The 24,007-nt window shown below is 43.8% G+C and overlaps 1 protein-coding gene across 3 annotated transcripts in view; it reads right to left on the bottom strand.

The window, feature by feature from the left end:
- Positions 1-6,148: 6,148 nt before the first annotated feature.
- The window catches only part of KIZ (kizuna centrosomal protein), a 149,485-nt gene continuing 131,626 nt past the window's right edge, over positions 6,149-24,007 (bottom strand). For 2 of the 3 annotated variants that reach the window (XM_023518384.1, XM_023518385.1), the window contains 5 exons: positions 21,066-21,170; positions 18,335-18,421; positions 17,695-17,791; positions 8,111-8,154; positions 6,149-6,298 (listed from right to left, as the gene is read on the bottom strand). In XM_023518384.1, coding sequence (XP_023374152.1) covers positions 6,192-6,298; positions 8,111-8,154; positions 17,695-17,791; positions 18,335-18,421; positions 21,066-21,170 — 440 coding nt within the window. In that variant the 3' untranslated portion in view covers positions 6,149-6,191. The remainder of the gene's footprint in view (positions 6,299-8,110; positions 8,155-17,694; positions 17,792-18,334; positions 18,422-21,065; positions 21,171-24,007) is intronic. The other variant, XM_012810551.2, reaches the window with a different exon arrangement.

Below are 24,007 nucleotides of genomic sequence, written 5' to 3'. Positions count from 1 at the left end.
AAAAAAAAAAAAAAAAAAAAGTTTCAAACATGTTTCTTCGTGGCCAACAGCCAGAGTTCCCTCCAGCAGCTCTGGGCAATAGAAATATAACAGGACCACAATTTCAAGTCATGTATGTAATGTACACTTTTCTAGTAGTGACATTAAAATCTGTAAAAAGAAACTATTAAAAAAGAAGAAACTAGTGAAGTTAATTTTTACGGTATATTTTAACCCAATATACCATTTTCACATATAACCAATATAAAGATCAACACAGTATTTTACACTATTTCTTGGATGTAAAGCCTTCAGGTCTAATGTGTGTTTCTCAGTTTAAATACCCGCTTTTCAAGTGCTCAGGAATCACACAGGGATGGTGATACTGTGTTGGGCAGTGTACCTTTGCAGTATATACCCAGAGTGAGAGTGTTGGGCCACAGAGAGCGCCCACCTGCCCTGCTTTGATGTTGTAAGTGTGCTCTGCACAGCCACAGATGTCCCTGTCCTGACGTCCTTCCCAGGCTGCAGTGTGAGCTGCTCCTTATCTCTGGCAGCCTGCTGTGCACTTTACTTTTCTTCTGCAGGTTCCTGTCCGAGTGAGTTTGAATAAGTGATCAATGTTCACTGACCATTTGGATTGTTTTCTATAAACTGCTCATTCTGATCCCTTGTTTTCTCCACTGAGTTGTGTTTTCCTCCGTGTATTCTGCGTGTAGATCTTTGATGGCTGCAGTATCCGTAATATCCTACAAATGTCACCTTTCCAGCCAATGATTTGTCTTTTCACATTGTCAGTACTTTTATCATACGGAAGTTTTCAGATTTAATATGGTGATAGTCACTAATATTTGCCTTTATGAGTTTCTGCTTTTCCTGTTTTGGTTAAGAAATGATTCCTTGCTCCAAAGTCATAAAGACCCTTGCCTATTTTTTTCTTTAAACAATTTTAATGTTTTCCTTTTCACCCTTAGCTCCTTATTCCAGCTGAGATTTCCTTTGTATTAAGAAGGTAGAAATTTAATTTTGTGTTTTGCCACATGGCTTGCCAATTGTTCCAGAACCATTCATTGGAAAGTCAGTTACCACTACACTGATTTCTGATGCTATCGCTGTCCTTTACCCAGTTTTCTTTTTTTGGGGTAGAGACAGAGCCTCACTTTGCTGCCCTTGGTAGAGTGCTGTGGCATCACACAGCTCACAGCAACCTCCAACTCCTGGGCTTAAGCAATTCTCTTGCCTCAGCCTCCCAAGTAGCTGGGAATACAGATGCCTGCCACAGCACCTGGCTATTTTTTTGGTTGCAGTTGGCCGGGGTTGGCTTTGAACCCGCCATCCTCGGTATATGGGACTGGGCCCTACTCACTGAGCCACAGGTGCTGCCCCTTTTACCCAGTTTTCATGCCTGGAAATAGTTCTAGAGTCTCTATTCTGCTCTGGGTTTCTATCCCTGAGTCAATAGGATGCAGCCTAATTACTATTCTTTATAAAAAAAAAAGATTATAAAAATAACCTTAATTTCTGCTACAGTGAGACTCTTCTTAAACCTCATTATTCTTCAAAATTATCTTGGTCATTTTGGCCTTTTATTTATTTTTGAGACACAGTCTCACTCTGTTACCCAGGCTAGAGTGTTATGGTATCATGGCTCACAGTAACCTCAAACTCCTGGGCTCAAGTGATCCTCTTGCCTCAGCCTCCTGTGTAGCTGGGACTATAGGTGTCTGCCACAATGCCTAGCTAGTTTTTCTAAAGTAGAGACAGGGTCTTGCTCTTGTTCAGGCTGATCTTGAACTCCTGAGCTCAAACAATCCGCACACCTTTGTCTCCCAGGGTGCTAGGATTACAGGCATGAGCCACCACGCCTGACCCATTTTTGACCTTTTAAATTCCTTCTGAGTTCATGACCAGCTTGTCAAATTCCTAGAATCCTGTAGGGATTTTGATTGAAACAGCATTGACATTTGGATTAATTGGGAGGGAACTGTGGTTCTTCATAATACAGAGTCATCCCCTCGTGTAGTTCTCCATTGTCAACAAAGGTTTGAAATTTTGACTTTCCATTACTTCTTATGTCATTCAGTTTTATTGTTAGGATAAGTACCATTAAAAAATTCACACTATGTTTTCCTGTGTATCACTCTACTGTTGATTTTGGAAGTTGCCCCCTAATCTACCAATTTCGCTGCTGACCTCTCATTGTTCTAAATTTTGCCTTCGGGTCTCTGGATTTTCTGTTACTCCCCACAGTGTCTGCGAATAGAATAATGAGTACAAAGTTACAAAGTACCCCCATCTGTAGTTAGTTGCTCCTTTCTCTTGGTGCACTTTGCCTTGCAGGTGCCATTTCTCTGCCTGGAGTCCCTTATGCCCCCAGCTCCACTCCATCTTACCTAAATGCCACCGCCTATGTAACACTTCCCTAACTCAACCTTAGGAGAAATTATTTTTCACTCCTCTGAGCTTTGGGAATGTATACAGCTGATTCCTGACTCAGTGTTTTGACTTATGATTTCTTAACTTTATGATGAGCTTATCACGGTATTTAATGCATTTTCCACTGTTGTATTTTCGACTTAAGATGGGTTATCAGGATGTAACCTCACCGTAAGTTGAGAAGCATCCGTATACCCCCCGCCATGCACTGCAGGTAATGTACTGTGCACCAGGCTTTGTCTCCTTCGTTGGGGTGTGAGCAACGCTGGGGTTGGGGAGTGTGGAAAATTCATCTTTGCCTTGTCAATGACTAGCACAGCAGTGCCTGGCACACAGGCAGTGTCAGGAAAGGACTGCTGAGTGACCGAATGACAAAGCTGTATTTGAACTTCAGCTGCAGGAGCTGGAGGGCAGCTACTCAAATCCAGAGTTGAGTCCTCAACACTGTGAGTTCTGGTGTTTGACTTCGCCAGTTCATAAGATCCTCATGCCAGCCAAACTCAAAATTTTATTAATAAATTGGAAGCTCCTTTTACTACCTTACGCTGTGATATTGCCTTTACCTGGGAAACCAAACTAGCCACAGCCCAGTGTGAACCTCCCCAGGAGCCTGACAGCAAATACATCAGACAAGTACTTGTTAAGTATGGGATCAGCCTCTACCTCCATCCACTTAGCCAGCCCCTCCTAGCACTTGCACGTTTATTCAATATATTTTTGTAAGTCAGTTTTCTCTTTCTCTACAATGTATTTTAAAAGGCAACTTTATATCATTTTCAAGACATCTTAAACCAGTGTCTCTTGAGAAATAGAGTAAAAAGAAAAAAAGTTAAATTTTGCTTGCTAAAGGTGATGGGCCTTAGGCTTACTCTCTTCTTATTACAAATTAAGAAAAGTGGTAGTGATGGGTTAAAGACTAGTGTGAGCTCCTCTGAAGTGAGGTTTTCTCGCGGGACCCCTAGTGCAACTTGTGACCCCAAGTGAGAGTGTCTGCACAGGACTCGGTACATCCACCCCATCGGCACCACTGACAAATGCCGAGTTAGGCCTGTTTGGTTTTCTTACTGGGCACAAATCTTTTAAACCTGGTAAGATTAGTTATAAATAGCAACTTTTAAAATAAAAAAGGTCTACATGCATAGCACAAGTCTGAAGGGCCATCACCCAAATGTCATTTGCTCATTGCTGGAGGTCAGGTTTTTATTTTTTATGGTAAGTTTTAGATTTACTGAAAAGTCGCAAAGATGATGTGGCTTTGTAACCCCTGGCCCAGTTTCAATTTCCTCTAATTTAGCATCTTACATTACTGTGGTTCTTTTGTAAAACTAAGAAACCAATGCTGTGAACCCCAGCAAGGTCTGGCCTGGTCTGGGTGCTTGAGCACAGAAAGCCAATCTCTGAGGTCTCAAGGCTTCCCCTGGAGGAGAGAGCTTCACTGCGGCTGGTCAGCCAGGAGAGGGGAGATATTTCTCAAACCTGCCTCCCCAGTGGTGGGGGAGGCAAGGGCTTGAATAGTGTGCTGTGGAGGACGTGGCAGGCAGGCCTGGCTGTGGGGGCTCAAGCCCCAGGCCTGCAGGTGGGCTGATTCAAGAGTCAGGGATTGGTGGAGGATGGTGAGAGGCGGGGGTGGGATGGGGGCGGGAGATGCCCGTGCTAAGCTTGTTAGGTCAGTCTGGGGCTCTGCTAAGGGAGAGGGCCAGTTACTCCAGACTCTGCAGATTTCACCAGACTATCCATAAATGTCCTTTTTGTGCTCGGAGATCCCACACTGTATTTAGCTGGGAAGACTCCCTTTTTTCCTGATATGTGAGTTTCAGGCTTTTCCTTGCTTTTCATGGTGTTGATAGTTTTGAGGAATAATGCCTAGGTGTTTTGTCAAATGTCCCTTACTTTCAGCTTAATCTGATTTTTCTTCATGACTAGACTGTAGGTAAGTCCTTCCTTCTCCAGTTTCAGAAGGAAGCGTGCAGAGACAAGGCGCCCTTCTCTGGGCAGTGTGTCGGGGCCCCGGGCATCCAGGTGAATTGTCTGGGTGACGGCAACCTTCGGCACTCAAGGCAGCGCCAGGCAGGTTTCCCCACATTACATTTTCCCCTTCCATACTCTGTTCCAGCATTCTTCAACCTTTTCTATCTCACGGCACATTTGAATCTATAGTTAAACTTCCGCGGCACACTTAAATTATGTTGATCAAAAAGAAGAGTTAAAAAAGAATATACTTACTGTGCTTTGAACTTCTTTAATTATCCTCTCACAACACATAGTGTGCCGTGCTCATGGGTTGAAAACCCCTGCTCTGTTCTGTGGAAGTGAGTCTAAATTCAGCCAGCACTGAAGACAAGGTGAGGAGGGAGGAATTATATTTCACCTCCTGGGTCAGAGTTGGAGGAGTCCAGCTCATCAGCTGCTTTTAGATGAGATGTTTAGAGGCTATGCTTATTGTCTTGAGACCCCACAGGGCCTCACAGCGCTGGTGGGGCCCCTGGGGGTGTTCCTTGCCAACTGGTTCCTAATAATTGGCTCCACTATTCAGTTATATAGATGTCCTCTCCCCAAAAGTTGACAACTTTCCTGTTAATTCTGCAACTGTTAGTAATTGTAACAAGTAGAAGTAGTCCAACCACAGGTACTTGAAGTTCTCAACTAAAAAAACAAATTTTTTAAAAAAAATTCAGAAGCAAATACTTTTGTTTTTTTTTGAGACAGACCCTCAAGCTGTCCCCCTGGGTACAGTGCCATGGCATCACAGCTCACAGCAACCTCCGACTCCTGGGCTCAAGCGAGTCTCCTGCCTCTACCTCTCAAGTAGCTGGGACCACAGGCATCCGCCACAATGCCTATTTTTTGGTTGCAGCCATGATTGTTGTTTGGTGGGCCTGGGCTGGATTTGAACCCGCCACCTTAGGTGTATGTGGCTGGAACCTTAGCCACTTGAGCCACAAGTGCTGAGCCAGAGCAAATCCATTTTTAAAAAATTCAAAGTTTTAATGTTTTTTCTTTTTTTTTGGTTGTAGTTGTCGTTGTGTGGCAGGCCCGGGCTGGATTCCAACCTGCCAGCTCCAGGTGCTGAGCCAGTTTAATGTTTTTTCTTTCTTTCTTTCTTTTTTTGAGACAGAGCCTTCAGCTATCCCCCTGAGTAGAGTGCCATGGCATCACAGCTCACAGCAACCTCCAACTCCTGGGCTCAAGCGAGTCTCCTGCCTCTGCCTCCCAAATAGCTGGGACCACAGGCACCCGCCCAGCTATTTTTTGGTTGCAGCTGTCATTGTTTTGGTGCCCGGGCTGGATTCGAACCCACCACCTTAGGTGTATGTGGCTGGAGCCATAGCCACTTGAGCCACAGGTGCCCAGCCAGTTTAATGTTTTTTTCAATGAGCATTTAGAAAACTTTGCAAGTCTCACCATTCCAAAATTAAATTACACCTGACCTAATTAGAATTTACATACATGAAAGAGTACTGATCAGGATAGGCCAGAGTTTTCCTGGGTAACAACCTCCCAATTCCAGCGACTTAAACGTGCTATTCTGGGTCCTTGAATTTCTGTGTGAATTTTAGGATTAGCTTGTAAATTTCTATAAAGCAATTGACTTGTCTCGCTGAGCACTGCATTCATTAAAATGAATATGCTAGTTGGTATCTGGCATGACATTTTATTTAGATAGTTTTCCTATTAAGCAGTTAGAAAACTTAAAAGGACATGTTTATTTTGAACATCATATACAAATACAGGGTTTCAGGTTGTTTAAAGATTTTATTTCCAATAGATGGTTCCGCTTATGAATCATAAAAATCATCAAAATCATCGATGGGTGTGTTTTGGTTTCTAGGACGTAAAGCAGCTTCAATTTCCGAGTTACTGTCATCAGACTCACCCCAGAAGCCTGGAAGACAAAACCAGGTCGCCATTTAACATTCCTGTCCTTGGACAGAGTTTACAGAACAGTGCAGGAGGTCTGGCACTAACTGGAGTGCTGGTTTGCACAAGGCCTACCAGCGACACTGTGTGATGTGCCTGGCCAGACCCCCCAGGAAGGCGTGTTGGTACTGTACAAGCGCACATATTTTATGGTGTGTTCCTGGCACTATTATAGAAAACACTTGGCAGAATATGTCCTTTCCCCTTCTGTTGAACCCAGATCTCTACTCTAGGATGAGGACTTTAAATCAGGGTTAACTCAGAAGCAGTGTGCCCTGGGTGTCCTCTCAGCCCTGTCCCTCCACTTCAACTCCCTCCGCTCTTCACAAGAGCAAAGAGAAGAGAAAGACGTGAATCTGCCCTGAGACAGGACTTGGGTGCACATGGTTTATTTGGGAGGTGATTTCAGGAACCGTGATGCAGCAGGGAAGAGAAAAAGCCAGTGAAGGCCACGCTGACCTGAGGGGCTGGCAGTGGATGGGGTAGGGCACATCCTGCCAGGGACCCCCCCGAGAGACCACAGAACTCTCCTCAGATGGTCTCGGTGAAGAGGAAGGAAGTGAAGTTCCTGATTCACCAGTGTCCCTCTCCCAGTTGTTCTCAGCCCAGGGCATCAACTCCGTGGACTGTGAGCTGCCCTCTGAGGGCAGAGCATGACCCTGTATGCAGAGAAACACAGCTGCCTGATGCGAAAGGCTGCAGGTACAGCTGCGAATTGGAGCTGAGGTGACCTCCAGGTGGTCTGAGAGTGTGTGTGGGGGCCACAGACATCCTTGCCTACATACAGACTTCCCTCACTGTACCGGCATCCATGTGGCACAACCTGCCAGCTCTGTGCTGACTTACACACGACTCCATTTAATCCTAACGCCAAGCCTGGTAAGTGTTGCTGTCCCCATTTAACTGATGCTGAGAGAGGTTAAATGGCCACAAACACAGCATTAGTGGGTGGTCAACCTGGGAGTCCCACCCGTATCATCTGACCCCCAGTCTCCACCACAGCCTGCTGGGTGGGGGGCTTATGTAGGCAGAAGCAGAGAGAGCCCAAGCCTGGGGGGGGCTATGGCACAGTTTTGTGGTGGAAAGATGGTTACATTCTCCCTGTGAACTGGGCATGGAAGGGTGGATCAGAGCCCACTAGCTGATGAGAGGGGAAAGGAACTTCACACAAAAGGAATGGTGTGAGCAATGGTACAGCAGCATAGGTGTGGTGGATCTAGAGAAAGCTGATGTGACTAGACCCACGGCAGCAGATCCTGGGAGGATCAAACTGACCAGACCCTGAACGAAGGAAGTACAGGCTCTGTCCGGCAGGTAGCGGGGGAGGCACTGGCAGCTCCTAAGGAGGCAGGTAAGAAGGGTAAGTCAGGTTTTAGATATTGGTGGCCAGATGGTCAGGTCAGGGGCTGGGAGGATCTGGGCATGAGGAAACCAGTTAGAGTTACTCCAAGAGCCCTGTGAGGGTATAAGCCATGGGTACGTGGGGAGCACGGGCAGTGAAGATGGGGAGAGGGGCACTGGTGGGATACTGGTGCTGGTAGCAGTCAGACGTGAGGCCAGCACCCCTTGCACTTCATGCTTGCAAATGGTACTGCTCTGCTGTCATCCTGTGGTCCACGGTACCTGTGCAGCCTTGTCCCTCAGACCCCAGCTGCGAGGGGTGCGAGTACTGGCATAGCCATGCTTCAGGTCTCCCTCGAGAAACTGAGTATACATCACACACAACTTTCTCTTTAAAACATAAAAGGAAAATCTGGTGTCCAGTTATTTCTCTTACCTTTAGACTTTAAATGGGTCATTAGTTCCTTTTTGTTTTCATGCCTGTAAGATAAAGAAATAGCCTAAGTTCTGGAGGGAAAACAACCAGACCAGTATTTTTATAATAAACCCATTGGGAAAAAGCACTGATATTTACTGAAAGGCCAGAGCTTCACATGATGGTTTTACAAGCAAAAAAAAAAAATGTTGGGCCCTGCTATGCCTTGGTGGTCCATGTGTCCCCCTGGTCTGCCCTGGCTGCACCACCCTAGGTGTGCCAGGCACGCACTAGAAGAGATGGCATGGTGGCTGAGGCAGAGGACCCCTTGGACAGTCCTTGGAAAACACTCACATGTAAAGTTTTAGCTCTTTTAGGCAAGCTAAAAGTAAAATAGCTGAAGTAGGGAACTCAAGATGTTAGAATGCAAGGAGATGTTAGTAAAGTTAAATACTTCTCAGTTGAGCCAGTGGCAGCAGTACTAACAGTTTAACAAAGAAGTTCGACATAAACACGCAGGAGAGAAGAATGCAGGTGTCTGGTGCATTCACACTTAAGAGTCTGCAGATCCAATACACAGAAACGCGAGTGTCTACAGCCCCCAGGACCTACTGACTTGCTGAGGAAAGCAAGCATGATGAGCAAACTGGCTCTAGGGGATATAATTTCTCCATGTCTTTACAAAAGCTGCTGTAATTTTAATGAATTTTCAAGTCCCCTCTGAGAGCATCATTTGATTTTCTTAATTAGATTCTTTAAGGCTTGTCCTGAGCAGTCAAAGGAGGTACTAGGTAAGAAGCCTGCCTCGTGTGTGGCTCAGGATTTTGCTTCACACTGCGGCCAGCACAGCTCTTCTCTTGGCCTGGCCCGCTCCTCCGGGAGCAGGAAACCCTATGAATTGTCTTTTCCTTCTCTTTGGGCCAAGTCTGGTTTAACCTATGACTTAAAATCTGCCTTTTGCCTTACTTTACTTTTTTCCCCAGTGAACAAACCTCCACTAAGGTATAATTTTCCAGGCTAAATATCTGTCAGTATCTCCTTTATATTTGGTGACTGTGTCCTTATTGCTGTGGCCAAGTAGTGCCCATGGCCATTTCTCCAGAAGAGCAGAAGACCCCTATGAGCATCTGGAAGCTATCAACAAGTGACAGTGATGGAGCTGCCGGGAAGGCGAGCCTGTGTGAATCCATTTGTAGAGAGTGCCCACCTGTGCGCACACACACTCAGTGCAACTGTGGGTTGTATCCACTATTTCCCTTCTCTCGTTACCCGAGGACGCAGAGCTAGGTGCTGGGGAGAGGATTCTAAGAATGCTGTAGGGATGCAAACAGAGGTAGATTTGCCAGCCACGGTCCAAATATGAAGAGGTGGTGGGTGGTGAGATCAGTGGTGGCTGAAAGAATTGAGGTGGCAGGTGAGGGGGAGCTGTAGGACCCCTGAGGAAGCAGGTGTGTCTGCTGTGAAAGACAGAGAGGGCTGCCTAGGCCTGGATGAGGGACAGGATGTGGCAGGGTGGGGCAGCAGGGAGCCCCTGACACGGGAGCAGGGTATGGGGCAGGAAAGTTCGGGCCAGGTACCCTCAGTCCCAGGTCACATCTCTGAGCTCTAGAAATGTTATCTGGTGCCCACATGGTGGCTCTACGAAAGCACCTCAGGGTCAACACCGATCTATGACCAAACTCACCATCTTCCAGCATAGCCCTCTCCCAAAAAACCAAGCCTTTCCTCCTGTCTCAGCAAATGGCAAGCCTGACCTGCCGGTGCCTCCCAAGCCTCTTTCCACTCCTCTGCTCTCCACGCCTGGACAGCCCCTAGGTCCTGCCAAGTCTCCCTCCAATACTTCCCATGGTCCTCACCTTTCCCCTATGCATTGCCTATTTTTTTTTTTTTTTTAAATAGAGACAGAGTCTTGCTTTCTTGCCCAGGCTAGAGTGCAGTGCTGTCATCATAGCTCACTGCAGCCTCCATGGATCTCTTGGGCTCAAGGGATCCTCCTGCCTCAGCCTCCTGGGCAGCTGGGACTGTGGATGTGAGCTACCACAGCTGCCAAGAGTGAGTTTTTTGAAATGAAAATCTGATCACTTCACTTTCTTGCTTAAAACTCTTCAATACCTCTTCAAAAGCTACTTCGACACACTCAGAGAAGATTAGGCAGTTGGATTCCAAGCATACTGCATGGAGCGCAACCATTTACCTTTTGGCTACAGCACAAAAACAGCTGCAGACAATTTGTAAACTAACAAACATGGATGTATTCCAAACTTCACTTATGGACACTGACATTTGATTTCCACATAACTTTCAGGTGTCATGAAACTTTTTTCTTCTTTGACTTCTCCTCCCAACCATTTAAAAACGTAAAAGCCATTCTTAGCTTACGGGTTGTACAGACGCAGGTAGTGGGCTGGATTTGGCTCACAGGCCATAACTTGCCTGTGTAAAGAACTGCCAACTTGAGACCTGTGCAGCAAACTAAGGAGCCAGTTTTGCCTGCACGGTCTCTCAGGAGTGAGTCTTAGGGGCCTCATGGAGTAGACATAGAGGGTTTTTCTCAGTAGTTTACAATTAAACTAGAAGTCTCATTTCAAAATAAACCATTTTCAGGTAAGACATCACAGACTACTGGGTAAAAATTCAAATATAACCATGCTCCTCTGATTGCATTATAATGGAACAATTATCTCTGCAGATTTTCCAATAGGTTTGGTGACTTTTTCTCCCAACTATACCATGAACACCACACCCCATCAGGGAGATATTTAGCTGTCATCATCCCGCCGTCTTGGCTTCCCCACTATCTTCCCTCTGCCTGTTAAGCCATTTCAGTTTTGGATGCTCTTGTAATTGCTTGTAAATTCTTCTGCTGTTAATAAGCCAGATTGGAACAATTCTAATCAAAGTCAGTTTTGTTCTTGTCCTTGTTAAGCTTAAGATGTTAAAGTCGGCCAGGACTTTAGCAGAGCTGCCCTGGCACAGAGTAAATATAGAGAAGGTGAGGTTTGGAGACAAATGGAGAGACGACAGGACTGAGATGTGCGAAATGGCTATTCTTTATCTGTAATCATGATGACACAGCACACTATCAAAAATAGTAAAAATTATGTGTGTTTGTTATTTTATGTGAGCAAAAGGTCACCATATCTAGAAATGGTCTACACAGTCAACATAAATACAAAATTTCCATGGCAAGGATTACCAAGCATTAAGCTTTGCTTTGTAGAGCCAGCAAGTAGAGACAAAAATGAAAAACATAATTAGAGCAAAGAATTTATGGATTATTAATCCAGAGTGTTCACCATGTGGGTGGTTGAGTCCAAAGAGGTTAAGAGATGTGCCCTAAGACACACAGAGCAAGCTGGTGGCTGGTGGAGGGGAAGTGGAAGACAGTGCTTTTCCTGGGACACTGACCCTGATCAGACTCACACGCTGCAAACACCCATCTCTACAGGCCCAAGAGGCAGTAATAGCACAGCAGGGGGAACCATGTCAGCAGTGTGTGACGGTTGTGTGAGCTGCTTTCAGGAGCTGAGTCAGTGTCAGCTTTAGGGCCAGCAGACTCAGCTTCCAATGCTCACCTCTGCTCCCTGTGTGGTCTTGGGCAGTGGTTTTCTTGTCTGTGAACAGGGACTGTAATGCCTTCCTGGAGGTGTTGTGATACACTTAGGGATAACCCCGTGTGGGAGCTGCACACAGCGGCCTTCAGTCAGTGCTGGTGCTGTACTGTCATGTGCTTGGTTTTGGGATGTGCAGTCCTGAGTTCTCAGCGGAGGTGGTGAGTACTCAGGTACAGGAGCCAAGGTGAGGTTTGGAGACAAATGGAGAGAAGACAGGACTGAGATGGGTGCAATGCCCTTCTTGACAAGCCCGATGGCTGGAAGAGATGAGGAAGCTGCCAAGGGCAGGGCAGAGCATCTCGCCTGCAGTTTGTTCATCCGGCCATTTGTCCGTCTACCCACCGACCCACCCACTATCCACCCTCTCAGCAAATACAGTGATATGTCAATGGTGACAGTATGCATCAGGATCCATGCTATGACTGTGGCAGAGAACAAGACAGACTCTTTGCCCTTGAGGAGCTCACATCGTTTTGGGGAAACTGACACAAAAATAGTAACTGTGACAGGGGCTAAAAAGGGCAACTAGAGGCTGGCTGAGAACTGATGGCAGCGAGACTGGGTGTTCCAGACTCCCAATATGTTCCAGGAGCCAGAATACTCTTGTCAAGGTCAGGGCCATGAGCCAGACTCTTTCACAGAAGATAAAACAGCCACCAGGAAAGGACCCCAATAAGGCTCTCTGTAAGCATGCTCACCCAGATTCTGCTTCCTGAAAATAAGAGTAGAGTCCATAAGCTGAGAGGACAGAATCAAACTGGACCGCCAGAGTCTCCCTGGAAAACGTGTGTTAACACACACACACACTCTCTCTCATGCAGCTCAAGTACGTGATGCCACGCAGAGGTGAAGGCACTTGTGCAACTAGGTTTTATAAACACTGTAGTGAACAGCAGAGCTTTCTATACTAATGTTCACTTGCTCAGAAAGTTCAACAGGTATTCAGCACTGGGGATTAAGAAACTGCCCACCCCAAAGAGGAGCTGGTATTGGGCAGAGGGAGCGTACCAGCGAATGGTTCCTACCCCGACACTACAGGTGACAGCTGAAATAGCCATGGGGGCACAGCCAGATCCTCTGCTTAGGAAACTTTGAGAAGATTAAGCCCTGAAATATCTATAGGCATCAGTGGGCCAAGTGTGCGTAATCCCAGCCCTGTGAGATCACTTTAGATCAGCGATGCTCAACCTGTGGGTCACGACCCCTTTGTAACAATGAAAATACATCCTGCATATCAGATATTTACATTACAATTCATAACAGTAGCAAAATTACAGTTATGAAGTAGCAACAAAAATAATTTTATGGCTGGGGGTCACCACAACATGAGGAACGGTATTAAAGGGTCATGGCATGAGGAAGGTTGAGAACCACTGGCTTTAGACCAAGAGTTTAAGACCAGCCCAGGTAACATAGAAAGATCTTGTCTCTATAAAAAAATAAAAATAATTAGCTGGGCCTGGTGGTGTGCACCTGTAGTCCTTGCTAATTGGGAGGTTGAAGTGGGAGGATCACTTGAGCCCAAGAATTCGAGGTTACAGTGAGCTATGATTGTGCCACTGCATTCTAGCCTGGGCAACAGAGCAAGCCCCTGTCTCAAAACAAACAAACAAATATTTTAAAAAATAAATGAAAGGCCATCAATCCAGTAAAAGAGTAGGGCAGGAGTGCTCTAGCACACAGGCAGGAAATCAGGCAGGGGCATGAAATGCATGTTGCTGTGAGGGTGTGACACCCGGCTTGGTGCTGTCAAGAATGTTCGTGATATGGTGAAACTGCACATGCGCCCTGCGAACAAATACAAATAAAAATAATGCAAAAAAAAGGATCATTCATGAGCAGGAGGCCATAGGCCACCATGCAGGAAGCAGGCCAGGAGACCTGCAACAGCAGGGGTGGGTGGCAGATACTCATTCTTGCCTCTTACTGGGGAGGAGTTTGGAGAACAGAGCAGGGAAGGTCCTAATGTTACTAACACATTGACTTTCAACTTCATGGTAAATACCATTAAAAGAAAAAAAAATTCAGGGCAGCGCCTGTGGTTCAAAGGAGTAGGGCACAGGCCCCATATGCTGGAGGTGGTGGGTCCAAATCCAGCCCCGGCCAAAAACTGCAAAAAAAAAAAAAAAAAAAAAAGTCACATATTCAAGTTATGTCCTTGAGGCCTTATCAACTGAGTTTGGCAATGAGACTCTGAGGGCCCTGCCAAGTGCAGGCTATGGAATCAAGGATAGTGGGGAACAGCTCCCAGTGGGAAGTGTCCTTCCAGTTCTAAAGTCTTATCATAAGGCTGAAAAATCACTAAGTCATGAGAAGGCGTGGTCTCTAGACTGAATTTGAAAATTTTTAGTGTTTTTGACTATTAGCTAAAATCATTCATAACATTTCTCAAGTGGCATCATCAAGCTGGAATTTTCCTCAAAACAGACATATGTTTCAGAAAAATACAAGACAAAATATAATCCAGAAAAAAGCCCCCCAAACTCCCAATGACAGTGCCAACAAATATCTGTAAATGCTAAATTCATGTTTTAAGGTCCCGCTGGGCTGAGATGGTTTTAATTTGACAAAGTCTGAGCGCCCCCTGATGGCTCATTAGGGGTCCTACAGCAGATGCCATTTGCAGCTCCCTGGGGTCAACTTGTTAACTTCTTTCCTTTAAATAACCAAGCAAGTGATTGTTTCTATATGCTGTGTACAGAACAAAGTATGTGGGTTTATTATTACAAATGTGGAATATTGAGGATGCTGCCAATTCAGCAGAATTTAAGGAGAATGTAGATTTGTCAAGCCCATGACGGAGAAGGGTGCTTTTATATACGAACCTAAAGGACTCCCAGGAAAAACCCATTTTTATTTCACTGAGATTACTGGTTGCTTGTGATCTTTATGTATCCCGGGGAAAATGGGACAGTGACTAGACCAGAAGAGGTGGTGCCAGAGACTCAGGGCAGGCTGGCGCCCTCCGCTGGCTGCTCCTGTGGCTGCAGGTCTGGCATGGAATGCCACCCACGGTGGCCCTGCAAGGGTACAGTGGCTGGGTGACTTCTTTACCCCAGGCAATTATGTTGGAAACACATACCCTTTTTTTTTTCTTGTTAAACATTATCTTGATCCAACCAGTAAGCTGCAGTTACAACGCAGGAACCTGTGAGCTTAAGTTACAAGGCAGGCTGTTAAAATATATTCTCCATTGAATAAATGGATCTGGGAGAGTGCAACTGCTTCCTAGGGAAGGTAAAGCAAGACAATGTCTGCAGAGGAGAGGAAGCCCTGGCATGCACCCTGAACAAAAGGGAACAAGTGGTTTTTACTTGGAGAACGGATTCCTATTAGGACTCACTCCTTCGTACATTATGCCTTTCATCCCCACTCAACCACGAAATGATTTTGCTGAAGAAAATACAATGGTAGAAAAAGATTTACACTGAAAGAATCTTTAATAATAAACTGTTGCCAATCTGCCTACTTGCCCGTGATTTATAATACAATAAACATCAGATTCTATTACGACTCAGGGACTGAAGCTGCTGCTCTGGAAAACGGAATATGAAAGCACCTGGACCCCACCACCATCACCATGAAATGAGCATGTATAAATGTGCTAAGAGTATCTCTTTGCATCTTTTATAGCTTGTGTGTATTAATCTGTAACGCTTATTAAGAAAGTCATTGCTATGCAAAGCAGCACCCAATCCCTTTCTCTGGCTTTTCAACAGGAGTGCACTGTTTAGCCAATAGGACGGACCCTCTGGCCCTCATTCTGCATTCATCACAGGCAACATTTGCACAATGTATCTCTCAAAGGCGGCTGAAAAGAAGGCCTTAATACTCATGTAAACAACTGCAAACCAATTACTTAATGAATCAGGCCCACACATAATGAGGTGCAGACAAAGAGCTATAAATGCATTTTTGCACCCAAGCTGCTGCTTTAAAGTAAAATCCCTCAGCTGTAGTTTGGGCTTAACTAGCACATCATAATTATTGTCTCTAGGACATCAGAGGAAGCCATTTTTTTTAAGGTCCAGTGAGTTTTTTTTTTTTTCCCCCCGAGGTTGCTCATCAGCTCACTAACAAAATAGAGCAAAGAAGAATTTTTAAAAGTGCTACAGCAGCACTGAACTGTTATGTTTATTCTCAAGTACTGGGTTTCGAGACCACTTGTAAAAGCAATAAAGCATGAGGAGTGACTGCAGTAAGTGGGATCCTTAAATGTAAGCCTCTAAGAAATTTCAGTGAATCCAGGCACAAACAGCAAAACCAGAGCTCTCCAAAGCCCAGGGTGGCGTATTAACACCACCAAACCTAGCACAAGAACCAGACCATGACAAACAGCATGCCAAACCCATGTACTTGATGCCCAGACCTTTTCATCACTGGATTATTACCAAGTGTACAGAACCAAAGGTTCCTTGAAGACCTCTGTGGTGTTTTTTTTTTTTTTAAAGGAGATGATGAGATTATTTGTAATTTATCAGGAAATTAATTTTATGCAGAAACAATAGTAATAACAAAAGGCCTCTGCCTCAATTTGAAGGGGAAAAACATGTGGCTTAGTGAAATGTAAATATTTAGTGAGATACAGAAATATTTTTATAAAATGTGAAATTTATTAAGACTGAGAAATGTTCTACAAATTTCAGTTGCTTTCTGAATGCATTTAGAAGTTGCCCAAAGAACAAAGAAAGTTTAGGAAGAAGTGGGTTTTTCAGTGCCTCTAAAATATAATGGGGACAAATACTTCTAACAATCTTTAGAAACCAAAAAGATATATTATTTATCTAAATGGTAACATTAAACCCTGAAAACTATCTATAGAATTTATTGCCTTTTAAAATTTCTTGTAGAAGACCTAAAACTTGTATTTATATAATACTTTGACATCTGTCTCACTTATCTCTCACTTCTTTCAAAAATATGGATGAAAACACAGGCATTAAAAATACTAGTTTTGATAATTAAATTAGTATTTCCATAAAATTGAATTTGTCAAGTTTCTAAAAGCAAGAATTTTCAAAAGTCAATCTTATTTTATTATATTATAAGCCCTATAATGTTTTTATAAAATATAAATAAAACATAACTTTTTTAAATTTTAAAAATGCTACATTTTTGGATTATTTTATTTTATGGGACATTACCTATATGTGTATGTGTGTGTTGCATTAGAAATATAAAGTTCCTCTTTTAAAATTTCATTGAGGTAAGTAGTTAATTCACATGAAATGCAATCATCTAAAGGACACCTTTTAATAAGCAACGCTATTATGAAAGGAAGCTTGTTGTGCTAGTTTAAATGATATTTAGCCTAAGCCAAAGGGCAGATATTTTACCAGATGATTACTTAGACTCCCATCTATAAATCCTTTCTAAGTGACATGAAGCCACTGCATAATTATTATTTTAGGTTGATGACAAATGTAACACACTTGTCAGTGTTTAAACAACTTAAGAAACTTAAGAAATGCTACAATTTAACAAATGTGAAAAGATAAAATATGTTCTTTATGGAAAATATAGTATCAGAAAAGGAAAGAATTATCTAGTTTAAATACTTGGTAAAAAGATGACTATAAAAATGAGTATCTAGCAATTGCTAGTTTATATATCAGCCATCTGAGAAAGAAGAAACAGGCCACTTTATTTCTTTTAAGACCAATGTTTTCTCTCTGCCCTTTTCCTGACAAGCTCCATTGTGTGGTCTCTAAGCAGTCCTACTGCGAGCAGCTGTAGACGCTAATTTGTGGTTCACTGAGGTGTCAATTGAGTCTTCAACCAAGGAAACAACAGCTGCAAAACAATACTTGGCTCTGGTGCAAATATTTTCAGAGGTAGACTAAAGTTTCAACTGTTATTTTAGATAAACAAAAACCCAAACCATAACCCTCCAAGTCACAAAACAAAATCATATGCAGCCTGAGTTTATTCACTGTGCAGTGACATTTCTCGTCTTGTCTCTGCTATTCAGAAAGGCGTTTGTGACTTTACCTTGACAAAGGACTTCCTTCCCCATGTGAAAAACTAGCTTCCGAAGCGATTTTGTCAGTTGTCTTTGTCTTGAATGCACTGCTGCCAATATTCAAACCTGTAATGAGAGGCGTGTTAGCTGCCATGCAGCAATGAAACGAAATGAAGGAAGAAGCGGCCTCATGATAACTTTGATGAAACAAATGCCAAAAGAGAAAGATGCCGTTCAGGCTCCAGAAGGGATGGGAGCTTCTGAGGCAAGGAGAGAACTATTGGTAAAATACTGAAGGTGGGGGAGGGAGTGTCTTGAGATACTCAAACAGAAGGCCCCAAAAGTAGAAAATAAAATCATCCAAAGAGCTCAATTTTAAAAGGCCAAAACACACATGTAAACACATGAGTCTGTATTATGGCAAAAGGCTCTGGAAAATTCTCATTGTTATGAAACAAACCAGATCTCAGAAATAACTGACACCCTGCATGACAGTTACCCACCTCACCACCAGTAAGCCCCTCTGCCAAATCCTCTATTTTCCATCCCACAGAATCAAGGATGAATGAATGCACATCGAAACTATAAAGGCCACTCTTAACCAGCCTGCAAAGGCTGAGGGGGAGACACAACCCACCTCCTTCCCTGGACTCCCCACAATGCTCCCACCTGCAGGGGAATCCCTGATCTCTGCCTCCTGGGAGTTCTTGGCCTTGGATGTTTCTGCTACAGGTCTGCTGCTTAACTGTCCGTCACCTGAGATCACAGAGAATGCATGGGCATTTTTGCAAAAGGCATTTGCTGAGTTTTTAACTTGCCTGCCTGCATGTAACCTCTGCTGTAATGCAAATCTCTTAACAATGTGTCCATATTCAGCCCAAAGAGGGTCTCCATGTGCTTAACAGGACATGATCTTTTAAGACATGAAAACTAAGGTTAAGTGGCTTTCCTAGGCAACAGGTCTAGAGACAAAGGCCTAAAATTGCTAACTCTGAAAATAACTAAAACATGCACTTCTTCTTTACTAGTTAGATTTGGGGGTGGCTCTTTGAGTTGACTGCACATCCCCACCACTACCTGTAACAACGCTGTGAACTTTCCCTCCACTCTCCCAGCCCACTTTCTGCTTCTCTTTGGAGCTCAAGAGATCTCCCCAGTATCAGAGGGAGAATAAGAGTGAAAAGACAATGCATAGCCAAATGTAAAATGAGTCCCAGGGTAGTGTCTAACTATAATCACAGCAAACACCAGCAGAAGCACTTCCATGATTCTAATGCCAGAAAATCTGGGAACTTACAAAGCACACAGTGTAATTTTGCATATGGAGTGAGGGTATTGAATCTAGGGGTGCTCAACTATACAACCCACAGGCGTCATTTCACTTATGAGTAAATTAATAAAAATAAATTGATTATTTGTATGTTAATGGTACCATATTTTTGGATACACATCCACAGGATAACTTATGTCAAATTTACTCATTCTTGGTTTGGTGCCCATAGCTCAGCGGTTAGGGTACTGACTACATGCACCAGGGCTGGTGGGTTCGAACTGGACTGAGCCTGCTAAACAAATAAACAAGCAAACAAAAACAAACAGCCAGGTGTTGTGGTGGGTGCCTGTAGTCACAGCTACAAAGGAGGCTGAGGCAAGAGAATTGCTTGACCTCAAGAGCTGGAGGTTGCTGTGAGCTGTGACGCCATGGCACTCTACCAAGGGTGACATAGTGAGACTTTGTCTCAAAAAAAAAAACAAAAAACTATCCTTTCCATCTGTCAAATTAACTTATACTTACCGTATATTTACCAAAATATACTTAACATATATAGACTTGTGGAGTTGTCCTCTGAGCGATGTATACCTGCTAACCAGTTGTAATGCTCTAAGGCAGCGGTTCTCAACCTGTGGGTCAGGACCCACAGGAACTGTATTAGAGGGATGTGGCATTAGGAAGGTTGAGAACCATTGCTCTAAGGTATTGGTCCCTCAGGCCTCATTTGTAAAAGGCGGGGGTTGGGTAAATACCTTCTAAAATTCCGCTGGATTCTAATTCTGTGACTCAAATGTGAAGAAGGTGATGAAAAGCAAATAGTTAAAACTGTGTAAGTTTTATCTTTTCAAAGCGATGATGACTTCTATCAGGACAGAGAGTGCTTTACACCTCAATAAATGACAATGTCTTATGTTTGCAGAGTTCAAGTAACCACTACCACAATAGCTGGCTTTCCCCAGGGGTTTTTTGCTACTGGACACTGTGCTATGCATTTAACCTGCAGTAGCTCACTGAATCCTTGAAACCATCAAAATAACTGAATTCTGTAGCAACTGACCCTACAACTAAAATTATCCAGGAAATAGCTTTCTAAACACAGACAGGTAAGTCTAATGCACTTGAGTCTGTCTAGAGAAGACATCTTTGAGGTAATAGGGAAATCTGAATATCGACTGGGAAGAACATGATATTAGAAATCACTTTTCATTCTGATAGGTAAAATTATGGCACGGTGGTTATGTAAAAATAAGGAAGCCATTGATGTGTATTTGCTACAATATGAATCCATTTTACAGTCACAAAGGGGGTTAAGGTGACTTTAAAAAATGGCAAATCATTGGAAAATGATAAATGTATAAGACAGTATATTAAAAAAGAAAATTACAATTAAAACAAAAGTCTAGATTAAACTGACTATAAGCTTAACATTTAGCTTTCCTGGGATTTACGGTCTTTTCATTCAGAGAACTCAAAATCCCCCAACCTTCTGGTGAGGGAAGGTAGCCTAGCACAATGCTGCCAACTGGCTAATTAAGAGGATAATTAAGAGACTTGGGGAAGAGAAGGAAGCTGAGGCATCTCCTGTGCTGGTTAAGGGCCTGTGAGGGCCATTGCCATGCTGGTGCAGCCCGTACCCAGAATGAAGCCCTCTTCCCTTCCCTACTCACTCATTCTGATCTGGGGACAGCTTGCTACCAAGCAAACTCCCCAGATCTCCAAAGAATGACTCCCTTTCCCTGAACACAGACTGGCCACTCCCCTGGGCTCCTGCACACTGGCTTAGAGTGCTTTGTTTTTTATTTTATTTATTTATTTTATTTTTTTGAGACAGAGCCTCAAGCTATCCCCCTGGGTAGACTACTATGGCATCAAAGCTCACAGCAACCTCCAACTCTTGGGCTCAAGCAAGTCTCCTGCCTCTGCCTCCCAAGTAGCTGGGATCACAGGCGCTCGCCACAACGCCCGGCTATTTTTTGGCACGCCCGGCTGTTTTTTGGCTGCTGTTATTGTTTGGCGGGCCGGGCTGGATTTGAACCCGCCACCTTAGGTGTATGTGGCTGGTGCCTTAGCCACTTGAGCCACAGGTGCCAAGCCCTGGCTTAGAGTGCTGAATCTGCCCTTACTCACCTGATAGTTGGGATCCAGAAGCACTAGCCTTTTGAAATCTGTCTTCAGTTTGATTTGTATTATCCTGAAGGGTAGAATTCTTCAGTAACTGGTAGGCTTTTGTTTCTATAGATTTAAAAAAGCACAGAAAAGTACTGTATTTTCTATGGCCCAGCGAGAAGTTTCTTAAATTTTTCCGATAAGATTAATACTTTTCAAATGCATGCAAATATTCTTTTTCATTCTGAAAACAAAAACTAATTTTGTTAAACTCATGTTTTGAGACTGAAAGACAAGTTATATAAATTTATTTGAGGTGACTGAAGTCCAGCCATTCTTTTGAATGGATCCCTGGATAGGTTTAACATCATAGTAAAATAGTTTCTTATCCCTTTAGGCCTTACAGAAGCAGCTACAGGAAGAAACCAGATGAGACAGCACTAACTTCCCAGGTGGTCAGGTCACTTGAGTGAGCTCTCTGACGTGGCTCTGAGGCTCTCCCACTGGAGTGGGGGGCTCTGGGAGGGGCTGGGCGGTAAGGGGAGGTCAGCAAGGGCAGTGGCAGCAGGATGAGCTGAGAGGCTCACAGATGAGGAAATGTCACCAAGTTGATTTGTAGGAAGCAGCAGCAGCCTGGACCTGGCTCATGTTCACAGGCTGTCCTTGGACATGCAGGGCTTCTAATGGCATCTGCTGTAAACTAAACTGGGGAAGACTGCTGGGAAAATAGCAAAGAAAAATTACATAAAGAATCCAAGTGACACAGTCTTCCTCATTACTGTAAGTCTAGAGGGTACCTGGATGAAATGGTGGACAGAGAATTAGAGTTTTAGTGTTGACACAACAAAATAGCATCTGTGTTCACATCTTCAGTGTAGCCACAAAAGGATTGCTGCTGTCAGTAGCAGGGGCTGACAACTGGCAGCATTCCTGCTTTTATTGGTATAATGTAAGAACTTAACCCTGAGTCCCTTGTTATTGGATTATAACTACCACCACAGTGAAGAATAAAAATATAACATATCTTGCCCCAGTGAAACCAATCAAAGAAAATGAACATCATACTTTGGAATATTAGATGTTATATAACTAAAATACATGCAGATCAGGGATTCTGAATTCTGAAGATAATAAATTCTAAGGCAATACTTTATTTATTTATTTTTTGAGACAGACTCTCACTATGTCACCCTTGGTAGAGTGCTATGGCGTCACAGCTCACAGCAAACTCAAACTCTTGGGCTTAAGTAATTCTCTTGTCTCAGCCTCTCAAGTAGCTGGGACTATAGGTGCTCGCCACAATGCCTGGCTATTTTTAGGTTGTAGTTGTCATTGTTGTTTGGGAGGCCCGGGGATGGAATGGAACCCGTCAGCCCCAGTGTATGTGGCTGGCGCCCTAGCCGTTGAGCTACAGGTGCCAAGCCTAAGCCAATACTTTTAATGTTGCTGGACAGATACAGGGCATGTAGAAGGGAAAGTGCTGTTTCGTGTAACATGCAGAGATGTGTGAGTGAGCATGAACTGGGATGGAAAGTGTTCCTAGTGAGGTTGGCCCCACTGACCCAGGATGCCTCTGACAAGATGGTATGGGAACATCCTCCAGCTCATCCCAACATCCATGTTTCTCCGGATGTGCTGTAAGGTAATTTTGAGAGAAGGAATATAATAACAAAATCAAAGACAGAGTGTGAAAGTAAAGAATCACTATAGAAGAAGTGAAAATGCCCTGTTTTTAGTTTATAGAAATCAATCAGAACGTTTTCCAGGAGGCCAGGAGCAGCGACTCACACCACGCCATACTCTGATCACTCTGGGAAGCTGAAGCGGGTGGATTGCTTGAGTTCATGAGTTTGAGACCAGCCTGAGCTAGAGTGAGACTTCGTCTCTAAAAAATAAGCATCGTGGTGGGTGCCTGTAGCTCCAGCTACTCTAGTGGCTGAGGCAAGAGGATCACTTTAGCCCAAGAGTTTGGAGTTACTATGAGCTATGATGCCATGGCACTCTACCAGGAGCAAGAAAGTGAGATTCTGTTTCAAAACAAAAAAGCAAAAACACGTTTTTTAGCTTTTAGAATACAAGTCCAGAGCTTCATGATTATATGCTATTTCTGCATTCAATTAAACTTACTTGACTAAAGAAAACATAGCAAAGACAAAAACTAAAAAAGAAGAACAAAACAGCAGCTTCTTGATAAACAAAGGCTCCTGGCTCCTGGTGGCTAGAGCTGGGGTTTGTAGTTCCTCTTGACATTACCTTAAGGTAAATCCTTTGACTCCACGGAGAAAGCTCTCCTGCTTTTTCAGAAACCAAGAAAACATGTGTCATTGACTTCTAAAGAGGGGATTTTTGTGAGGAACACTGAGCTAGTAGATAATTTTAGATTTTGGGGATTATACATTCTGCTCAAATATAGGACGGAACTGATACTATTGCTGGTCTGAGTTAACCAACAAGGGAGAGAATTACCAATGTGAAGTGAATTGACTTTTAGCAACAAGGGACAATTTTAATACTCTGAAAAAAATGAGCCTTTTCCATGTTCTACCATTTTCTATCCTGGTCTCCCTCCCTTCCTTCTCAGTGAACTTGGGCTCTGTAATGGGCTTTCCCTTCAAGACCCTGAGTCTGCTTTCAGCTGATTGAAAGTCGTAGAGATGGCTCACTCTCCAACCCCATTCAGTCAGAGACCAATCCCTTTCCAACCACTCCTTCTGAGGCTCTTCTCTAAGCAGAAAGTCACTGAAACCCACTGGAAAAATTTTATCTGGGTATCAGCTGCCCTGGCCTCAGTAACAAAGGACTAGTTAAACAGGGCTGAGGACTGCTGGCACAACGCTTACCCCCAACCCCAGTGTGAGCTTCCTTTAATGGTTTAAGGGCAAAGTGAAATTTACAAGTCTTTTTTTTTTTTTTTTTTTTTTGAGACAGACACTTTGTTGCCTTTGGTAGAGTGCCGTGGTATC

This window comes from Otolemur garnettii, unplaced genomic scaffold, assembly GCF_000181295.1.
Source record: "Otolemur garnettii isolate 467f Iridium unplaced genomic scaffold, OtoGar3 scaffold00136, whole genome shotgun sequence".
NCBI lineage: Eukaryota > Metazoa > Chordata > Mammalia > Primates > Galagidae > Otolemur > Otolemur garnettii.
The sequence above is the reverse complement of the archived record's forward strand: the minus strand, read 5'-3'. Positions and strand labels throughout refer to the sequence as shown.